At 40.7% G+C, this 20,156-nt stretch overlaps 1 protein-coding gene across 5 annotated transcripts in view; it reads right to left on the reverse strand.

The window, feature by feature from the left end:
- The window catches only part of ARHGAP18 (Rho GTPase activating protein 18), a 94,207-nt gene that overhangs the window by 34,736 nt on the left and 39,315 nt on the right, over positions 1-20,156 (reverse strand). For 2 of the 5 annotated variants that reach the window (XM_063151156.1, XM_063151155.1), the window contains exons 2-3: positions 3,512-3,711; positions 1,039-1,274 (exon numbers count right to left, since the gene is read on the reverse strand). In XM_063151156.1, coding sequence (XP_063007226.1) covers positions 1,039-1,274; positions 3,512-3,711 — 436 coding nt within the window. Of the gene's footprint in view, positions 1-1,038; positions 1,275-3,511; positions 3,712-4,302; positions 4,382-4,998; positions 5,117-7,142; positions 7,196-20,156 lie in introns of those variants that run through there. The other 3 variants (XM_063151159.1, XM_063151157.1, XM_063151158.1) reach the window with 3 other exon arrangements.

Consider the following 20,156-nt stretch of genomic DNA (forward strand, 5'->3'; position numbering starts at 1 on the left):
GATCTTGTAATTTTTAGGCAGAGTCAATTACAAATCAGATCTCAGAGAGCTTTTATGGAGTTAATATCTCTTTTGCAACCACAGGCAAAGCAGAACAGTGAAAGGGAAGTTGAACCTCCAGAACACACCACTTCCCCCACTACACTTCAACTGAGTTTAGAAAGAGTTGCTGAAGGAGAGGAAGCTGCTGAGGGAAGGAGGAAATTAAATGCCCTCAAAATTCACCATGCTTTCCATCACCACAACACTGCACTGAAAGACAACATCAGCAGTGAGAACATGGGACAGAGCTGAGGACAGGTAATACAGTCATGCCATAAAGTCTCATTCTTATGGCTCAAGATCTCAGTGCTCTGAGGGAGCAGAGAGGACACACACCCCTCTCCATGCAAAAGGGATTCTAATCATAGTCTCCATTTCCCTCCTTCCCTTTTCCTGCATATGGGAAAAGAATTCTCTTCAATATCCCATGATGGGAAATGGGGACCCTTCAGGGCCTGTCAGAGTAGCATCCCATACACAGTTTAACACATACATAGGCCCTGGCAGTTAGTATGGGGTTTACACCCCCAGCTGATAGGCATAAAGACCTAGCCAAAACCAAGAAGGTTAGGCTAATGCTCCATTTTCCACCCTTTTTTATAAATAAACAAACAAACAAACAAAAGCACCTGTAAGTAAGAGGTAATCACCCAAAGGTAAAAGTAGGCTTGTGGTAGCTCTTTGGATGATTGTTGTGATGAGTTTTGCATCCATGTGAAAAATAATTCCAATTAAAATGAGCGATTCCTTTATTCATCACCTTTAAGGTGAGGCAAATTACATGCTTCTTTATAAATACTAAAATTGCTTAATGCAATGTTGAATCTGGACAAACACCATCCCTGAAAATTTAGTGAGAAATTCCCTTGGGAATCAGTGAAGTTAGACCCAAATCTTCTGGAAATATCCCTTTCATGTGCCACTCTGCTCTCCCCCCCGTACGTGTCCCTCTCTTCTCCCTGCCAGAATCAAACAAAACAACCGACAGGAACTCACTTTTCCCTTTGAGTCATTCTGTAGCCTGAAGATATCTCTGACATCAGGAATCTGGTGCTGTTTGTTTCTTTTCCTCATGGTTTGTGTAACGGTCTCCACTCGCTTTTCCACGGCAGCTTTCTGGGTTCGGGTCAGCGTGGATAAAAACACCATGCTTTCCAGGGAGTCACCAGAGCTCTCTCCAAACAGATTTGACAAACCTGCCTCCTTCAGCCATTCTTCTTCCAGTTCTCCCTCTGAGCAATTTGAAGAGAAAAAGGCATAAATGTTGGCTTTTTATTACTGCCAAGCACATTGGATTTTAATGACACGACACACTTAATATAATTCACAGAAAAGTACCAAAGGGATACACAATTAAGAATTACTTACACTGTCATGACTCAGAAAAAAGCTATTGTTTCTAAAGAGCCTCAAAAGGCTTAATATATGATATCAAAGCTTTAAAGTAGTTAATCCAATACAGATTGCTATGTGGCAATCTTTACAATAATCTACAGCACTTCCATTAAAATCATATACCATTTTATAAATCTACCTAAATAAAAATGTGTATGGGGAAGCCTGAAAGCCAGATCATTGCTGCTCCACTGATTTTAGTTCAATACTCAATCTATTTAGCTCTCCTACTGACATGGTTCTGCCCACTTTTCTTGATACATTAATCCTACAGCCTTCCACTAGCTCAATTTAATGAAGGACAAACCAGCCTACACAAGTCACCTTAATGCTATTTTTTCATCAGTTCTTATGACATGGTCTCCAGCCTGCTGACAGCCCACAGAACAATTTTTGCTTTAGTCTTAGAGCTGATAAGGTATCCTTTATTGACAGATCACTGCACATGAAAGAAGAGAAAGCTATTAAATATTGTCACCAATGGCAAAACTTCTGCTTCTGAAATCTCTATCACGCTAATGATATTTTCTATAAAACACTAAGTTCTGTCTGTAGCAGCTGAGGTTGTGTTGAATGCCAACAGATCTCTCAAACCTTCAAGCACTATTTCACCATTTATCAGATATCTAAAAATACTCCAAAGTTGGCATGTCAGCTTCACTATTGATTGCATTTTACCACTGTGCCCAGAGCACGTTCAAGCAGGCACCTTAATATTAACAGCATCAAGAAAACAGACACCAAAATTTAAGTATGAATTTTGCTATGGTGTGCAGCCACATCCTGAGCCTGTGACAAAACTCTCAGGTTTTGCTATCAGGGCTGGAAAAAAGGGTTACACCCATGCTCCAGAGCAGCTGTGAGCAACCTCTCTCCCCTGCCTTGCCTTTGCCAGGCCAGTTTGAGGCAGGTCCATCGGCCAGCTGCAGCATCCCACAGGCTCAGGAGTACTTGTGCCCAAGAGAGAGGCTGCACATTAGGCAAGGTGTGGGCACGGTAAGATGTGCTTGAGCTGGTAACTCAGCTGGGCTGACTCACTTGGGCTTCATGCCAAAGTCACCTGCAGTAACCAGGAGGAAGAAGGCTCCATATAAACCCAGTGGAAGTGGTGGGACTGGGGGTGCAGAGCCTAAAGGCACAGCCACACCAGTGAGCTGCAGCAAGAGAAGAGGTTCGTGTACTGCAGAACAATGGGCTCTGCTGCTTTGGACAAAGCCCCATGGCTCCATAAGAAAAGCCCACAGCTCCCCAGTCACAAGGGTTGGCAGCCTTGCTGCTTTCCCCAGGGGCCACGTTGTTACGCTCCTCAGAGCAGTGACTTTTCAAAGTGCTTAGGGAGGCAGAAGAGCAAATCCCTTTGAAAGTTCATTCTTCTCACTCACGTGGAGGCCATACCAAAACACAAAATTCACCATTTTAATTTACATAACATGGGTCTTGTAAGAATGGGAGAGAGGCAGTTACTGCATTGTTCAAAAATAATTTTTGAGAGAAAACTTAAATTAAGGACATTACTCCTCGTTTATCTGAGAGGACACAAAAACAAAATAAGAAAAAAAAATGCCCAACCTCTAAGACCATGCCCCAAGGAGTGGCCCATAATTCATGCTTCTGAGAAACACAAATAGTACAACTGAACAATCACAATAGTTACGAGCATAGAAAGTTACTCACTAAACTTAAATCGGTTAATCATTGGCTTGTCTTCTAAAGCGTGAGGTTTCTATCCCAATAGCTACAATAACGAACAACATACACAAAGAGTGAAAGGGTAAGTTAGTTCAACAGTAAACTGCAAATAGTTCAGCTGTTGTGATTTGCAAGCACAGGCACCTTTCTGATATTCTGCAAGTACCATTCAAAGAAAAATCAGCCTTTTACTTGTCTCTAATAAAACTGTCTGTCAGGGCACTGTCTGTTTCTGCAGAAGCAACAGAATTTTCAAAGCAGATGTTCAGGAAAGTGACCTCCTTTTTTGATCTGCATTAGGTAGGTGCCATCTCCTGAAATAAGACTTGAAGAAAAATCCCTAAATCAGCAAACTGATGAACATTGACAGAACAGATTTCATTACCATCTGGCTCTTTCACTACAAGTGCTACTCGTTCCTCGTGATTATTTCCTCTGGTTTCATGGATGTTTTCAAGTTCTTTCCAGTAGTCATCCATAGACAGTTCATCCAAGGAGTCCTGGGATCCTGAGCGGTCAAACGATGCTCCATCAGGGATCTTCTTGGAATGGTCATGGTTCATTGTATACTGTCCAGACCGACGGCTATAAATGTAAATCAAGAAGAAATTTTTGGTTAACATCTTAAGATACAGGATGTATTAATATGTGTAAAGGCACCATGAGTTGTGTCAAAGTATCAAAACAAACCACTGTCAACAAGCAAACCAAGATATTAAAAATTACTTTTAGTATCTGGAATATATTTTCAATCTAATATTTCTGCTCTATCTCCCCATCTGGAACAGTACGGGAGTCCGTCTTAAAAAGGAAAAAATGAATCCAAGTTCTAGTAATCCTCATTACATATATCTTCAACTCTTCAACAGTCAAGTCCACAAAATTCATGGCACATGTCTTCCCAGAATCACCACTTAAAGAATTTTTCAAAAGTGCCTTTCCACCTGAGTAAATTCTTACACCCTAACAGTACAATTACTGTCTCCCTTTGCTATTCTGCTTTTATTTTTTGTTAATACGTACTCTGGTATCTATGACCTTAATTACAGCTTAGAAAGGACAATGTAGAATTACTGCAGTTACAGTTTATGAAGTAAACTGGCGAGCCCAAATGTTTAATAAAGAACATAGAAACTATTTGTTTCTATCTTGCTGCCTCTTCAGCTGAAAGCTTACCATTTTTACAGTTTGAAGTTAGTGGTTTTTGGTTCACCCTGCAAAATGTATAATGCAAAGGCTCCCAAAAGGATCTTTCACCTTAAATATAGCTGCAGCTACAAAAAAGAAACCAACAAGCTGAAACTTCTAGGTGTCATTTTGACCTCATTAAGTCACTGGCAAAAATGATCAGTGACCTAGTAAAGAATTCAGCTAAAAAAGGACACAGGTTGCAATGATGTCATTGAAGTTACAGGTCACCCTTACAGTTAAATATACCAAATCAAAAGCCACAAACTGATTCAGATTAGCAGTTGATTACATGAGTAGTATCTGATTTAACTTCAGAGTTATCCCTACTTTTTGTAGAGGTTAAGACTGGACATTGATGATTTTCAGTAATTTTTTTTCTAAACTACTGCCGTAGTATCAAAATGTGTATCAAAATTCTTCCTTTTATTAAAAAATAATTGCTTTGTATTTCAGGAAGAGCTTCAGAGTTTTATATGTCTGAATTTGTCTCCACATTCTAAAAAAGAAGACATGGTTTGGGGTTAAGTAATAAATACCACTCATTCTTAGAGAAAAAAACATATCAAAGACCAAGCAATGTGGATTTATCACAATGTAAACACAGTAAATTAAATCCTACCTTCCTATCTAGCTGACTTGGCAAGTTTATGTAGTATTAAAATGAAAGTTGCTTGTCCTTACATTTTATCTCAGGACAACTGAGGCTTGTCAGCTGCCCCTAGGTAAAACAGCCATGCCTTTCTCTCTGAAGATAAGCTCCTTGTGTGTCCAAGCCACAAATCCTTTCACACCAGACATGCTTGATTCTCTGATAACACTAACCATATGGACTTTGCCTTTAAAAGTAAAGAGCCTTATGGAAGAACTCCGAGTTTCTACACACCCCGTGTCTCTGATCCGAGTGCAAGTTAATAAATGACAATTAATCACCAAGCTAATGTGCACCTCAACACCACTGCTTAACCTGTCCTTACTTGAAAGCTGAGGGGAAAACAAACAAAAGCATTAAGGACTGTTCCGCTTTTGCATCAATGGCAATAACACCACCATGCTCACAGCGCACGTTACCCAAGAAAGACAACTTCTCCGTGCAGCTACCTCAGTTCTTAAACTTCTCCTGCCAGGCGTGTCCTGTGTGTGACCTGTGCTGCTGTGAACTCAGCCCTCATCATTGCAGAAAGATGTTCATGGAGTCACAGAAGTGTCCCCAGCAGGCAGCTGGGGTGCTGAGTGAGGTCAAAACAGGAAAGATGTCCCAGCCTTTGACCAGCCGTCCCCTCTCCTTCAGCTGGAGGTGCACACAGCAGACTGAGTCTCTCTCAAAAATACACTCTGGACACTCAAACTGCTGCCTGAAGGACGTCAAATTGCAGCTTATTGTCACTCAGTTTAACCCTGTGGAGCTGCTCAGCAGCTCTTGGGTGGCCTTTTACCTTTGGAACAACCTGCTCTCACTGATCCACCTCAGCTGAAATTTAACCACCACCACACACCATGAGAAAATAAAACTTAACAGACTAATGCATTACAAGCATGCACTTTGAGGAGCTCTGGCAGGCTGAGGTGGGATAGACTCCAACATGCTGTGGCTCTGTGCCACATTGACAGGGCAGAGCTACTCCAGTCCTTCTATAAAAGCCAGGCTTGTCACCTTCTCCAGACTAAGCTCTGTCTCTAACAAAGAAGCCTGTATCCTGAAATGCAGAGCTGACACTCAGCACAGAGCACTCAAGGCCATTTTCAGGGTTCTATGAACATTTGCTGTACATCACAAACACTCCATTAACTCTCAGAGACACCATCCTGCCCTTCAGGCTCTGGTCACAGGGCTGCTCTGCTCCACCAAATGTAAGCAGCTTTTCTAGCAAGGCTCCTCCTGGCCTGACCTTTCCACCCCTCATCAACAAACCAATACAGCAACTCCTAATTTTGAGCAGGAAGTACTGCCTTCTTGTGAAATCCCTCTGAGACAATTTAACATCAATGACCAGGGGATCCTGATGAGAAATATTCATACAAAAACCTCACCACTCTGCTGTGAACTTGGAATCTCTCCTTCAATATCTGTGTTACTCTAGGCTCATTCTCAGCTGCCAGCCTCAACCCCAGCTCCAGCAAAGCCTGAGTTCCTCACGAGCCAAGTGCCACACCACTCCCACTCCACTCACCGATTCCTTGTCTTCCCTCATCAGACTCAACTAACTCCCTATCCCCAGTATCTATCCAGACTGCAAACCTTTTCAAAGACATCTGCACTTGCTCATAGACACAAGTACATGTCTGTGGGCTGGGACAGACAGAGGCTCACATTCAGAGTGAACAACTGCTAAAATTCCAGCGGACAGAGCTGGATCAGATCCCTTTTTCACTTCACTTGGTTCAAGGTTTCTTGCCTTGCGTACTGCCCCAGAGAAAGATATTGGTGAAGCAGTATTTGGTGCATAATCTACACAGCCATGGCTCCAGGCATCTTCATCTCTGCCTCTCCTATGAATCTTCCCTTTTACTGCAGTGGGAGAAAATAGGCTACTTCTCCAGTACATTGTTGTTTTCAGGTGTCCAGTTTACGTATTTAAAATTTGAAAAAAGCAGCTGCTTTTCACAAGGATCTTAAAGGAGATCTCCTTTTCTCCCTCTAGAAAATGTAAGGTACTGTTAATGCACACAGTCACTTGAAGAAATTTTCAAGCATTTCAGATTACTAAATAGCAAGCTTACTCACCAGCAGTTTCATCACCCCCAGAAAACTCATATTTTTATTAAGGTCGTAACTAACAACACACTCAAACTCCATTAAAATCTTATTAACATCTATTTCCACTTACTTGTAAAATAGTTTACTCTTCAAACAGCTTTACAGGGAGCAGTGCAATACTCTTATTTCCAGACGGCACAGTCAGTTCTGACCTCTGATACTCAGACATTGACCTTTGCAGCCGATGAGATTTTTGCCTGTTTATCTCAGTACAAAATAGAGCCCTCAGGCATAAAACTCATTCTTCAATATAGTTATTGCAGTCTTTTACCAGATTTAATATTCTTTTCCCACCCACCAGAGATACTTTTTTTATTGGAAACATCAAGGATGCAAGACGAAGCACTTCAGGTCCTCCAGAAGGAAGCCATTAAAAACAATTCTTGTAATGAACACCAGTCACTACATTTACAAGGGAAAAAACAGATTTGGGTTACTTTACTAAGTACTGATGTGCTTCATGTTGTGGCAAGCACTTAAAGGAGAAGACCTGTGTACAAATTGATGCCTATATAACTTAGATCAAAGTTACAAGGTGCTTATATAGTTTGAGTTATAAGATATCAGTATAACCTAATATATCTTTATAACCTGATATCAATATAACCTAAATCATGACTCTTTATATATATATAACCTAATACCTATATAACCTGATATAAGTAACTTACTATACAATGTAATGGCTAGGTTAACTAGTTTCTTAATGCTGAATAGACAAGAAAATAAGAAAAAACTCACCAGATGGATAGCTTTAGAGATAGTTAAGTATAGTACTAATGAACAATTGGCAAGGGCAAAGCCAATTTGACACAAAACAAAGAATTTAGGCTGGTTAAGACCAGACAGACCAAGGAACATCATAGCCAGGCATGCTCCAAAGACAAAGCTGAAAAGTTCAGATGTGAAGAAGACCTTGGAAGCATTCAAAGATCCCCAACAACCCCAAATTGGGGAGATGCAAGCAGCGCAAAAGAACACTCCAGTAACCATGAGTAATTTACATACCACACTATGTAAATTACTTCTGACACATATGAGATGATGCTGCAGTGACACAGCAATACTAAGCAATACTTACTGTATAAATATACCAAAGCACTTGACAGGGGTGGGTGAGCTAAGAGGAGATATCCCCCTCACCATCAGGGCTGCAAGAAACAAATACCTGCTCTGCAGACATCAGTCTATGGGGATTTATTTCCAGTCTATCTTTCAGGCATCAAAATGTTTTCTTTACAGCCTTTCCTTTTGTAACCAACTGTGTCCTTTCTCGGCCTTTAAGAAAATATGACTCTTTACATTGATCATTGATTTATGCCATGATAAAACTGTGCTTTTTTTTCCAGTTCTGTCACCCAGATTTTGATTTCCTCAATAATCATTTTATAACAGCGCAGCTGTCTTTATTCCTTATCTTCTTCCCTGTGAAAACTGTATTTCCCGTCTGTTCCACTGCCTTTTTAGCAGTTCATAATTGACATTTGTCATGTGTAAACTACAACAGCTAGAGATGAATCAGTTTTTAAGGTGCACTTCCACTGGCATTTCAGATAAATTCACTTTGCAGAAAGCTAATTTTGTCCTTAATTCCATTTTTCTACTTGAAGGACTATGTTGTGTTCTAAAAGAGTGAGTGACAAGAAAAAATATAATCTTCATCATTTTTGTAGTGGTAACCACTAATTTTGCAACTGAATATAACCTTTCAAGATAGTTTGGAGTTTGTCTCCCCAAGTAACCATTGCAGGTGATGGGGCCCTGCCCTCCTGCAGGTGGCTGAACACCTGCCCATAGGAAGAAGGGAATTAAGGCCTTGTTTTTATTTGCTTGTGCGCACGGCTTTTGCTTTCCCCATTAAACTGTGTCTCTCTCAAACCCATGAGTTTTCTAGCTTTTATGCTTCCAATTCTCTCCCCAGTCCTGTTGGTGAGGGAGTGACTGAGTGGTGCTTGATTGCTGGCTGGGCATAAACCACAACATCAAGTAATTATTTGTCAAACTGAACTATTACATATCCTTAAACTGTACACTGAAAATACAATGTTTGGCCTTAAAAGTGTCTTTAAATCCTAGTCATTAACCATTGCTGTTGGAATTCTTGTACAGGCAATATCTTGAGCACTGCTGCCCTTCACACACATTTTCTGGCACTGCAACAAACTAGCACTTTACTTAAGAGTTACACAAAACAACAAAAACATATCTGACTACAGCTACATTACTGCAGCAACTTCTGAAATGTCCATACAAAGAGAGTCAAAAAAGCTATTTATCAGTATTACTGCAGCCATAAATTGAGCCGATAATGAGGCTCACTGTTTCTGGACATCACACCAACACACGCGTGTGTTAACCTGATAAGGCACAAAGAGAGGTGAAGCCTGCTGCTCAAACTCATGGTGTAAACAGGGACAGAAACAAGCAGAATTCTCAGATCTCTGGAGCCTTTCACCACTGCACCACTGAGTGTTAAAGATTGAGATCTGACCCCATGGCATCCTGCAAGACAGATAAAAGGAAGCTTTGCTTTTGTGGGTTTGTGATCGACTCCAGCACTGTGGCTATAAATAAAACAGCACTCTCAAAGAACAATAATCTGGTTGACATAGGAGTTACAAAGTACAGTAATCTGTGTAAGTAATTTTAAGTTTGGATAGTACAAAGGCTAGCTAAATTGAAACAACCAAAAAAATGCCTTTGAGTACTAGTACTGGTTCATTCTGAAAACTATTTACTGAGCAATCACACCCATGAGACACTGTGCCCTTAAACATAAATACAGGACTTCTTAAGTCCTGTCTAATCTAAACAACTAAGCAGACAAGGAGAGGAAAACTGTGTGCTCTCCTGTCTCACTTCTCATTCTGAATGCTGAGCTACAAGAAGTGTGGGAATAAGTCAAGCTCCTAAACCCAAAGCTCTCCCCATCCCTCCCCTCCTTTCAAGAGCCCAAGCAGCACCACAAGATGCAAAAACTTCTTAAGTGAATTAATCAAGAAAGCTCTAATCCAATGGCTACCTGTGGCTGCAGCTCCCCCATTCTTGGCTGGATCGCTGACCTGGGAAGTGATTGCCAGACTGTCCTACAGCCATGGCACCTACCAGAAGGGCATCCTGATTTTTCATGATTTCTAGGAAAAGCTGCAGAGTGTTTTTGTTACCAAATCACTTATCCTAGTGGTTTCAACCCAATGTTTCAGACACTTCTGACACACCACCCCTTCACACAATATCTACCATTTTGCAGTGGAGTTTTTAACATTTTTCAAAGCCTTCTTCTGTTAAAAAAACAAATCAAATTGGAACTGGTGCGGCTACCAAAGCAGGTTGTCCTAAAACAACTGAATTTTACATAAAGCCAGAGAGTAGTGACACTACTTAAATTAAAATAAATTGTTTTCTGAAAATGAAAATGTCATCTTTTTACAAGAATTGATATATTAAAAGAGGAGTTTTAAAATTTAATTGATCGTTAAAACCTCCCACTGCAAACAAAAGCTGGTATCATAACCTTTCATAAAAAACAGGTAAACCTTGAGCAAGACCAAGTCTGGACTCTTGGTGTCCAGAACAATGCAAAAATACTTCTTACCACCCTTAAAGTGCTTCACGGCTTTTACAAGCATTAGAGAAACCTCAGTCTGGGCTTGTATGGCTGCTTTTCATTCTACCTCCTAAATCTTGTCACGTATTGGAACAGCTGCATCCTTTCTTTTCTACCTTTTGTGACATATGCTCTTTCCATGACTGACTGCAAACTCTCCTGCAATTCATTCTTTTCAAGAGAATCATACAGAGCATGGAAAAATAACAGTAAGGAAGCAACATAATTTAACAGTATTTTTCATGAAGCGATACATAGCATTCCTTCTCTCCCACATTAAATAATTTCATTTTGGATACTCTGTAACCTTATGGAACATTTTGAATGTCAAATGCAATCAAACTTCCCCAAAATCCCCCTTAAGCTCCAAAGAAAAGCCAGAGAAGTAGGAACTGAGGCAAAGCTCTGTTTTTCCAAAGAGTACAAAGTGATTGCAGAGAAGGTATAAAACAGCACTCAGTTTCTAAATTAACATAAAAAAAGGCTGAGCAAAGAGAATCAGGTCTCTCAGGATTTTTTATAATACCATCAGCTGCTGTTAATACCTGCTCAAAACTGCTCTGGAGATTAGCAACAACAACAACAAAAAAAAAATCCAACAAAGAAAACCAAAACCAAACAAAACCAAAAATCCAGAAAACCCCACCAACTGGCATTTTAAACCTCTCCATGAATAATAAATACAAAGCAGGCCAAAGTTAGGGTTGCCAGACTCTAAGTTTAAATATATATATATATATATATATATATATATACACACCATATTGCTTCCAGCCACATCCTCATTACTATTTATATAAGATTTTTTTTTACCTTCATGCACATAACCTTACTACTTTCCTAATCCCACCCGCTTGCTGAAGAAAATAGGAAAGAAACTGTGGCAATGGCACAGGCTATTACACTTAACATTCTAATCCACTGCACCAGAAATGGCAGATTCCAGGTACAATGCCAAAACTTAATCTGCCTGAAATATATGCAGCACTTCTAAGAAGATTAAAATATTTCATGACATTTCCTTTGACAGGACCTCATGTTCCTGCATTGGGACACTGTTTTCCACTTCCGATGACATAAATTATAATTATGGTAAGCTAATAAATTTACATACTCTATTTAAAATGAATAATAAACTCACCTTGAATATTTTATGCAGTTTCAGCCACAATCAGAATATATTCACAGTCAGAATATAAGGATAATATTAAATTATTAGAGGGCATCCAAAGGAGGGCAACAAAGATGGTGAGAGGCCTTGAGGGGAAGCTGCATGAGGAGCTGCTCAGGTCACTTGGTCTGCTCATCCTGGAGGAGACTGAAGGGAGACCTCATTCCAGTTAGAACTTCCTCATGGGGGGAAGAACAAGAGCAGACAGCGATCTCTTTTTTGGGGTGACCAGTGACAGGACCGGAGGAAATGGCCTGAAGTTGTGTCAGGGGGATTTAGTTTGCATATCAGGAAAAGGTTTTTCACCCAGGACGGAGAGGGTGGTTGGGCACTGGAACAGGCTCCCCTGGGAAGTGATCACAGCACCAGCCTGACAGAGTTCAAGAAACGTCTGGACAATGCTCTCAGGCACACGGTGTGACTCTTGGGGATGTTCTGTGCAGGGCCAGGAGTTGGACTCAATGATCCTTGTGGGACCCTTCCAACTCAGCACATCCTGTGATTCTGTGGTTCTGTTACAGATCACTGGCACCCCAAGTATGATGTGAATGAAAAGAGGTGCTAGAACTATAACAGCCACACATCTGGACAGTTGCCAAAGGAGTTATTCGCTAAGCCATCTCAGGTTGTTTCAGGGAAAACATGACCTTGTTCCACTCTACACAAAGCGAGAAAGAATTCAGGACGGACAAGTACAGCCATAAAGCCTCTCCCCACAAAATGACTGCATCAGCTGTGTTTCCTTGATTTTGGGGGTACTGCTGCATTCCAGCATCCAAGCTGTTCAACTCAATGCATGCTTTTTTCTTTATTCTACAACCATAATAGGCAGAAATCTGTTTGTTTCTTTTAGAAAAAGGTGATTCTCAAGGACTCAGATTTGGAGATTATTTAAAACCCCAAAACATTACGACATAATGTATTATCAGACTTACAATGAAATTATCATCTAGCTAAACTGAGAAGTATGAGGAGAAATTGGTTTTGGTTTTACTTCTGTACAAAATGAAGTCACTGAATTGTCTCAGGTCCTGACATTCTGACCCTCTTAATTCTCATCTGAATGAAAACTCTTAGAGGCTTAGGATTCACATTCCTATTTTTTGCACATACTTATCCATTTCTGCTCCAAATCATGTATTTCAGAAAATCAGCTATTCCCGGAGAGCAAAATCCAGAAGGGAAAACAAGGGGACAATGGAATGTGGGTAAACTGTTTAGGTAAAATCACAAAAGTGGCACCACAATAGGATCTGGTTTTCAAGTCACACACACCTTTGGAAAAGCTGGGACGGCTCACCCTGTCCCAAGTCCCACTGAATGAAAACAGAAGTCAATTTCCAAACTCAACAAACACTCATTATATTTCCCTTATAGTCAACCCTTATTATGTTTAAACCTATAGTTTAAATAAAAGAAAAACTACCTACAGCTAGGAAAATAAGAACAAGAAGGGCCTCATATGAATCTCCTTTGTCACATGTTTGGCTCTGTCCCATGGTCAACTGACCTACCTTTCTCATTCCTTCCAAATGCCTTCTATATCACCTGGCTTCATATGGGCACAGCTGTTTTCATTTGTAATTTTGATTCTTTTAATTCTCTACAATCTATATCAATGACAAAAATGTGGGCAAAATACGTTCCCTGTAACCACCCTCATGCTGCTTATTGGGAAAATACTCAAGCATATAATACACATTTTAAAACTACACTTTTTTCTGTAATCTTCCAAGAAAACCACTGGAACTAATCTTACCCCAAAGAAGAGAATAAAGCCTGTGTGAGACCACTTCAGGTTCCACCAATATCAAAGAGAATAAACTAGGAAGTGAAACAGATACAGTATTTGTAATTCCATTATTGAGAGGCAGAGAGGAAAGATTTAAATAATTTATTTTTCTTTTCACGCTGGAAAAAATAAGCATGGCAACAAAGCCCAATTTAAGATATCCTGGCAAATACGAAGACCATTTAGTAAAGTACCATTACAGCCATGAAATTATACTGGAGTTACTTTTGTGCCCTTAAAAGCAATTAGTTCTCTAAAATCATTAGCTCTTACCATTTTAAGGGACCTCTTAGTTAGGCCTATAACCCTGTTACTTGCCAATATAAGGCTTACAGCACCACTCAGTAATTTTGTTTATGCTTGAAGGGAATTGGCACGCATTCACAGGCAATTTATTACAATATAATCCTTACATTCAGAATAAATTGTAAATGAATTTTTATGAGCAATCCCAAAGAAGGAAATTCATGAAGGAATCTAAAGAGGTTTTGTAAGGAAACCTCTTTCATTGTCCAAACAAATCATCAACAAAGACCTAGTAAGACAAAGCAGATAAAACTGGTCTCAGAGAAGCTGGACAAGGGAGGGAGAGGAGGATGCAGCAAGGGCTGAGGAGAGCAGCATGAGCAAGGTGGGCCAGCACCCAAGGATTCTGAGGGATACAGGCCTGTTCAGACGCAAAAAATAAAAGAGATGCTTAACAGCAAAGGGGTAGGAGAGAGGGAGGCCTCAAGGATGCTGCAAGGAATGGACCATCTGGGTTTAGTTTCAGGCTCAGCATATGGAAAGTGGCATTTGCCAACAGCTTCAAAAGTGGTGGCTGGGATTTCACCTACTGCCAGAGGAGCTAACACACAGTGCTGCACACGCCTCTGCACATGAGGCAAACCTGCTCTGAGAAATTCCTTTCATAGCAGGCAGGTAGGGTGTGCCACAGCAGGAGCAAAGGGCAATGCAGATGTGCCCTGATCCAGCTGTTTCCTCCACACCCTCCCCACAGACCCACTGCACAAAGAGGGCAGTGGAGAAGCCCATTCCCACCTCAGCAAAAGAAAAGAGGCAGAAAAGTGCACCCAGTGGCAATTTTGACTTTTTATCTTTCAGGGCAACGGCTAAAGCTGTGAGTCTCTGCAACGTCTCCTTCCCTATCAAATTCCTTCTTCTAAGCAAATATTCCTGGGAAATACCTGTTCCAGATTTGCAACAGCTGAACTGTCTGCATAAGAGTACTGCAGACCCGTGCCAACCTGTGCTCTGTTACCTGTGCTAATGAGCACTTCTAAAGGCTTCTCATCCTATGAACAAGCAAGGAACTCATTAAACAAACCAAAATTACATTAATATACTCCTTTCCTCCTAATTTTTCTTGGGTAGTTCTTAAATGGCAGTAGGTAGCCAAGCAAGCAGGAAGCAGCTCGGAATCACAGATTTTCTTTCTCTCTGTCACCCTCTGTTGCTACATCTGTTTTCTCAACATCAGCAGAAAGACATAAAAATGTGTAATTTTTTTCAACCAAGGCCCCTGCAAAGCTTTGCTGGTACTTGTATGCATAGCTATGTCCCTTCACCTACAAATTACAAATACAGATGCAGAGCTACCAGTCTGGATATACAGATGGGCTTGTGGGCAAATGTGGAAGGCAGCCTACCGCAGGGCTCACTGCTGTTATACCTGTCCACAAGCTGTGAGCTCCAGGGCTTGAATACAAAACCAAAACTTCAACGAAAAGGATCTGAAAGAGCTTTGGTTTTGTTCCAGGAGAGGGGCAGGGAGGGAAAGAGAACATAATAGAAACCAAGTAACAGAGGGAAAACAGACATGAAACGAACACTGGAAATTAAGAGAAAAATAAACAAAACATCCAAATAAAATATTGATAATTTAACTGAAACAACCATTCAAAATGAAAAAACAAACCCTAAAAAACCCATCTCATGTGTATTTAATTATTATTTGATCACAGTTTCACACATTTAGTCCTTGTTTCTCATTTCCACTACCAGCCTTCCATTTTTTTAATCTTTACTCTTAAATGTGATTGATTTTTTTTTTTAGTGTAAGCAGCCTGCATTCCAGGTGGGTACCTAGGTAGAAAGTGCATCAAAACTTAATACAGTTAGGGAAGACTGCTGTCATGTTTTAAGGCAGCAAGAGGGATTGTGTAAGTCTGGTCAGAAAGAGAAATGTGACAGTCGCTACTTGCTCTACAGCTGAAAAGAAAAAGTGCTGCTAGTAAAATGACAAAAAAAAGGAAAAAAAAAAAACCCAAACAAACCAAAAGAGCTTTTACCAACTTTACTTTAAATTACACTCATCAAAGAGGATGCAGATGGAATCTGCAAGAATTTTGGTATTTCGATATTAAATACAGGTAGTAATTAAAAACAAGTCTGTGTTTAGTTTTGCAAATTATCTAGTTGATGTCTCTTAATACCAATTATTTAGAAAAATTCTTTGTTTTCCTCCCTAACCAACATCCCTTTATTTACCAGCATCTTAAAAACATGAAGATATTGGTTTCTAAGTTAACATGCAGTGCCCTACGTGGTTTTTCAGCTGATAACATTTTCCATGATGACTGTTCTAAAGAGATATCAGTCTATTTTGAAAGAAATTGATCCATTGTGTGAGACACCATGAATCTGACTTTTCAACATCATTGCATCATTAATATTAGCCATAACTCTTACTGTGCATTCCCAAACAAAATACTTCAGTGGAGGGCTAACTGCCAGCAAAAAATGCAAGTAAAAATTACATTCCCCATGAATCTAGAGGTTCTATCCCCACCTTTGACTTCAGACATATTCCTTTGCATAAAGAGGGCAAAAATAGCACCTATTTGTAATACCAAGTAGCTACAATTACAGATCCCAGTAATAATCAAGGAAAATGAAATACAATACTTCACATCTAGCACATTAAACCTGAAGTAAGGCACAATCCATATGCAGATGCTTCTATAAATACGAATTCATATTTTCTTTTGCCACTGTGTACAGAAAAACAAGGGCAATGTTAAAGCACTCATGAGTATTGCTATCCATGATTTTTAGTTACAGGACCAAGCTCCTCATGCTAGACAGCTGTACTTCCCATTATGAGACACGTCTACAAATGAATCCCATATGTTCTTATACGATACAATACATACACAGGGAAATAAAAAAACATTTGCTGCCTGCAATATTTAGTCATATATGAAAACTCCATTTCAATTAAATTGAAAATAGCGCATTATGACAGTGACCTAAGCCTGCAATCTGGGGAAAGGGCAGGGAGTGGGTGGGTGGAGGAAGGGAAGGCAGCCTGAATGGGCCTGACCCTGGTGCACAGAGCAGAGACATTTCCAGGCAGCAAAGGGAACCAGGTGTGGGGCCAACCAGAGCAGGAGCTGCAGGGTGACCCTGAGTCCTTCACTCCCTGCTTCCCAGCTGCACTGCCTGACCACTCTGTCCTGTCCTCAGCCCTGGGCAGCACCCTGCTGGCTTTCCAGCACTGAAGTGAGCACCCACACACCCTAAAAATTAGGGAATCAGTCCATAGCAACAGCGAAGGGAGGTGATGAGGGGACTGAACATCTCCGGGCCACAGCTCAGGGACAAATACATCCTCTGAGCTCAGACAGGGTGACACAGCTGAGTCCCTTCCTACCAGAGGTATTAAAGTAAACTCCTTTTTAATACTGCCTGCACTGAAAATGCACACTTGCAGCCTTAAAATTTTATGTGGACACAAGAAATATTTGATCATATAAGTGGCCAATTCTATCTTGCAGGATAAAGAATAATTCCTTTGCCAAAATAAAGCACCTGGACAAAGTCATTTGTAAAGAACTATAGAAGTGTTGACAGACTGACACAGAAATGGAATCACACACTTGTCATCATGAAAGTAGTTTAAAACATACAATGAAAGTCAACAGAGCAATAGCAATCGGTGTAGAAATTCTGTAACAGGAAATTTACAACACATTTTAACATAAAGATGAAAAGGAGACTTTCAAAGAAGAACAAATGCCCATATACCTAAATTATACTATTTTCTCAATTCTCAGTTCCCTAAATGCAAAACTTGTGTGTGTACTGTACAGCTTCTGCCACCCTTGTTGAGTGCTTGCACCAGACACGCTCTAATCTTCTCCATCTTTGAAGGTCAGGAAGGTCCAGTGAAGAACTTTGGGATATTTTCATTGACTGTGCCCTCTAGGCAACTGACTAAATTTTCCCTTTTTTGTTGTCTCATGGCACCTCACTGGGAAGTAAATCAGAATTATTTGTACAATGCCCTCTCAGAATAAATATGACCTTTACTACCAGTACGTACCCTACTGTTTTAAACAATGACATAATGAAGTAACGAAGCCGCCTCTTCATCAAGAGTGCCAAAGCAGTGCTTTAGTTCCAGCTCCTCCTTTGTCACACAAGCTTCACTCCTGTGCAACCTCAGAGTGCCCCAGGGGTGCCCCCAAGCACGACACCTCCAGGCCATGTCACCTCACATAAGGCCAACACTTCTCTGAGCAGCCTAAATCCACACCCCATCCAACCACACGCCTGCCCCTGGGATCTCCCCATCCTTACCGGCAGGCTCCTCCAAGTCAGCACAAGCAGTAAGGCAGCCAGCCTGCTGTACATCCACTCCAATCCCGGGGAAGGGCAAAGGTGTCTCTCTACTAGGAGATTAAATGGGAAATTGCTACCAGGACTCGCACAGGATCATGTGGTAACACTGAGCAGAGCCAACTAGACGCACAACTGAATCATGCCACCAGCCCAGCACAAAAGTTAACTCTCTGAGGCCACAGCAGAGAACAATTCTTTATTCAGAGACAGTGAGAGGTCTACATCCATGGAAAGAGCATCAGCACCACCTCAGCACTGTGCCTCCAGCCAATGGCTAGGTTTTCATCCCCCAGCAGACATGCAAAGTAACACAGTCATTTTTCGAGTAATTTACTTCCCAAAAATCAGTGCTCAATAATCTTGACATAGCAGAAGACTCGAGTTCCCAGAACTGTTCAAAGATCTTGGGATGGACCTTGTAATTAGTTTTTCCTTAATCCCATTTAATCCCAGAGGTAATTATTATTCTAATGCATCCTATTGCAAGGCATCCTTTAAAGGAACAACAGTATATGGGGTCACATCTGTCCACTAGCCTGCCATAACTGGATATGCCAGGCACCTTGCCCTTCTTCCAAACTATCAAGCCAGGAAATCAGCGGCCAGCAGACCCTGGTGTACCTGGCTGAAGGAACATGCAAGACATGGTCCTCATATCTCCTTAACTTTAACAATGTTCCTCATATCTCTTTAACTTTAACAATTTCCTCAGTGTTATGAAGATCTCATAACAGCAGCAGCAGGTTGGTGACAAACATGCAAAGCAGATGCTCTGAGAAAGCAAAACCTGTGGCACGAGGGATCCTCGGTAATGGAAAAACACAAAGCAATATCCTCCTCTGCTCTTAGGGTCACAAGCTTCCTCCCTAAGAAACTAAATAGATATGAATCTCCTGTTAGCAGCATGGAACAGCTGAACATACCATGACAACTCACTGTAGTCTCACTCTCACATTCTTCTCTGATGGCAGCCAGCTGGAAGCCAACTGGATGACACATGGACTCACAAAGCTAGAAAAGCTTTTGGTGATGGTGGAGTTCCTGAGGTAAAACTGCCAAGCTATTGTTTGACCCAGGCAGACTGCTATCAGTGATGGATACATCGTACTAAGGGATCAGGAAAAAGACCTGGGAAACTCATGCTCTACACCTCCAGAGCTAGTGAGGTCAGCCACAGGGCAGCTCACATATCACTAAATTAAAAGTCTTTTTCTTGAAGATGACAAGGCAGGTTGGGACCTATTTTAAGTCATTTCCTTGTTTAAAGTACTAGCAATGGTTTCTTGTGAGAGCAGCAGCTTGAAATGGGACAAAGGTTCACCTGGCTAGCTAACAACAAGGCACACAATCAAAGTAATAGTTAACAATAAAAATCAAAGCTTTAAAATACTACAATTCCCTTACTAGTTACTGGGCAAAGTATTCATTCTACTTGCAAAAGTATCTTATGCTTTCGGGATATGTTTACCCAAAAAGTTTCAATTTTCCACCTTAAGTAAAAAAATCTAACTTCATACTAATATTTTGACTCAGATCAATTTCATCAGTCCTCAGAGGAATCTTGCTATAATTTAAATCACAAGCAAGTGACTAAAAGTTCTTAACATTCCATAAGGATGCAAAGACTAAACTGGCATAAATGCATCTTTCAATTAAAAAATAAGTAATGCACAAAAAAAAAATAAGAAGGATAAGTATGAAACATGTTTAGCAATTCCAGAGTCCTTCAAAAGTAAGGTAATGTCAACTGAAACAGAAACAGAGAATACTTTCTCATGTCAACAGTGCGGTGGTATAATGGAGCAAAAACACGATGGAAAACACAAGTGCTGCACAATACAGCTGATCACCCCCCACTGACCAACGCCCAGTCCATGCCTGAGCAGTG

The sequence above is a fragment of the Melospiza melodia genome, chromosome 3 (assembly GCF_035770615.1).
Source record: "Melospiza melodia melodia isolate bMelMel2 chromosome 3, bMelMel2.pri, whole genome shotgun sequence".
NCBI classification, from domain to species: domain Eukaryota; kingdom Metazoa; phylum Chordata; class Aves; order Passeriformes; family Passerellidae; genus Melospiza; species Melospiza melodia.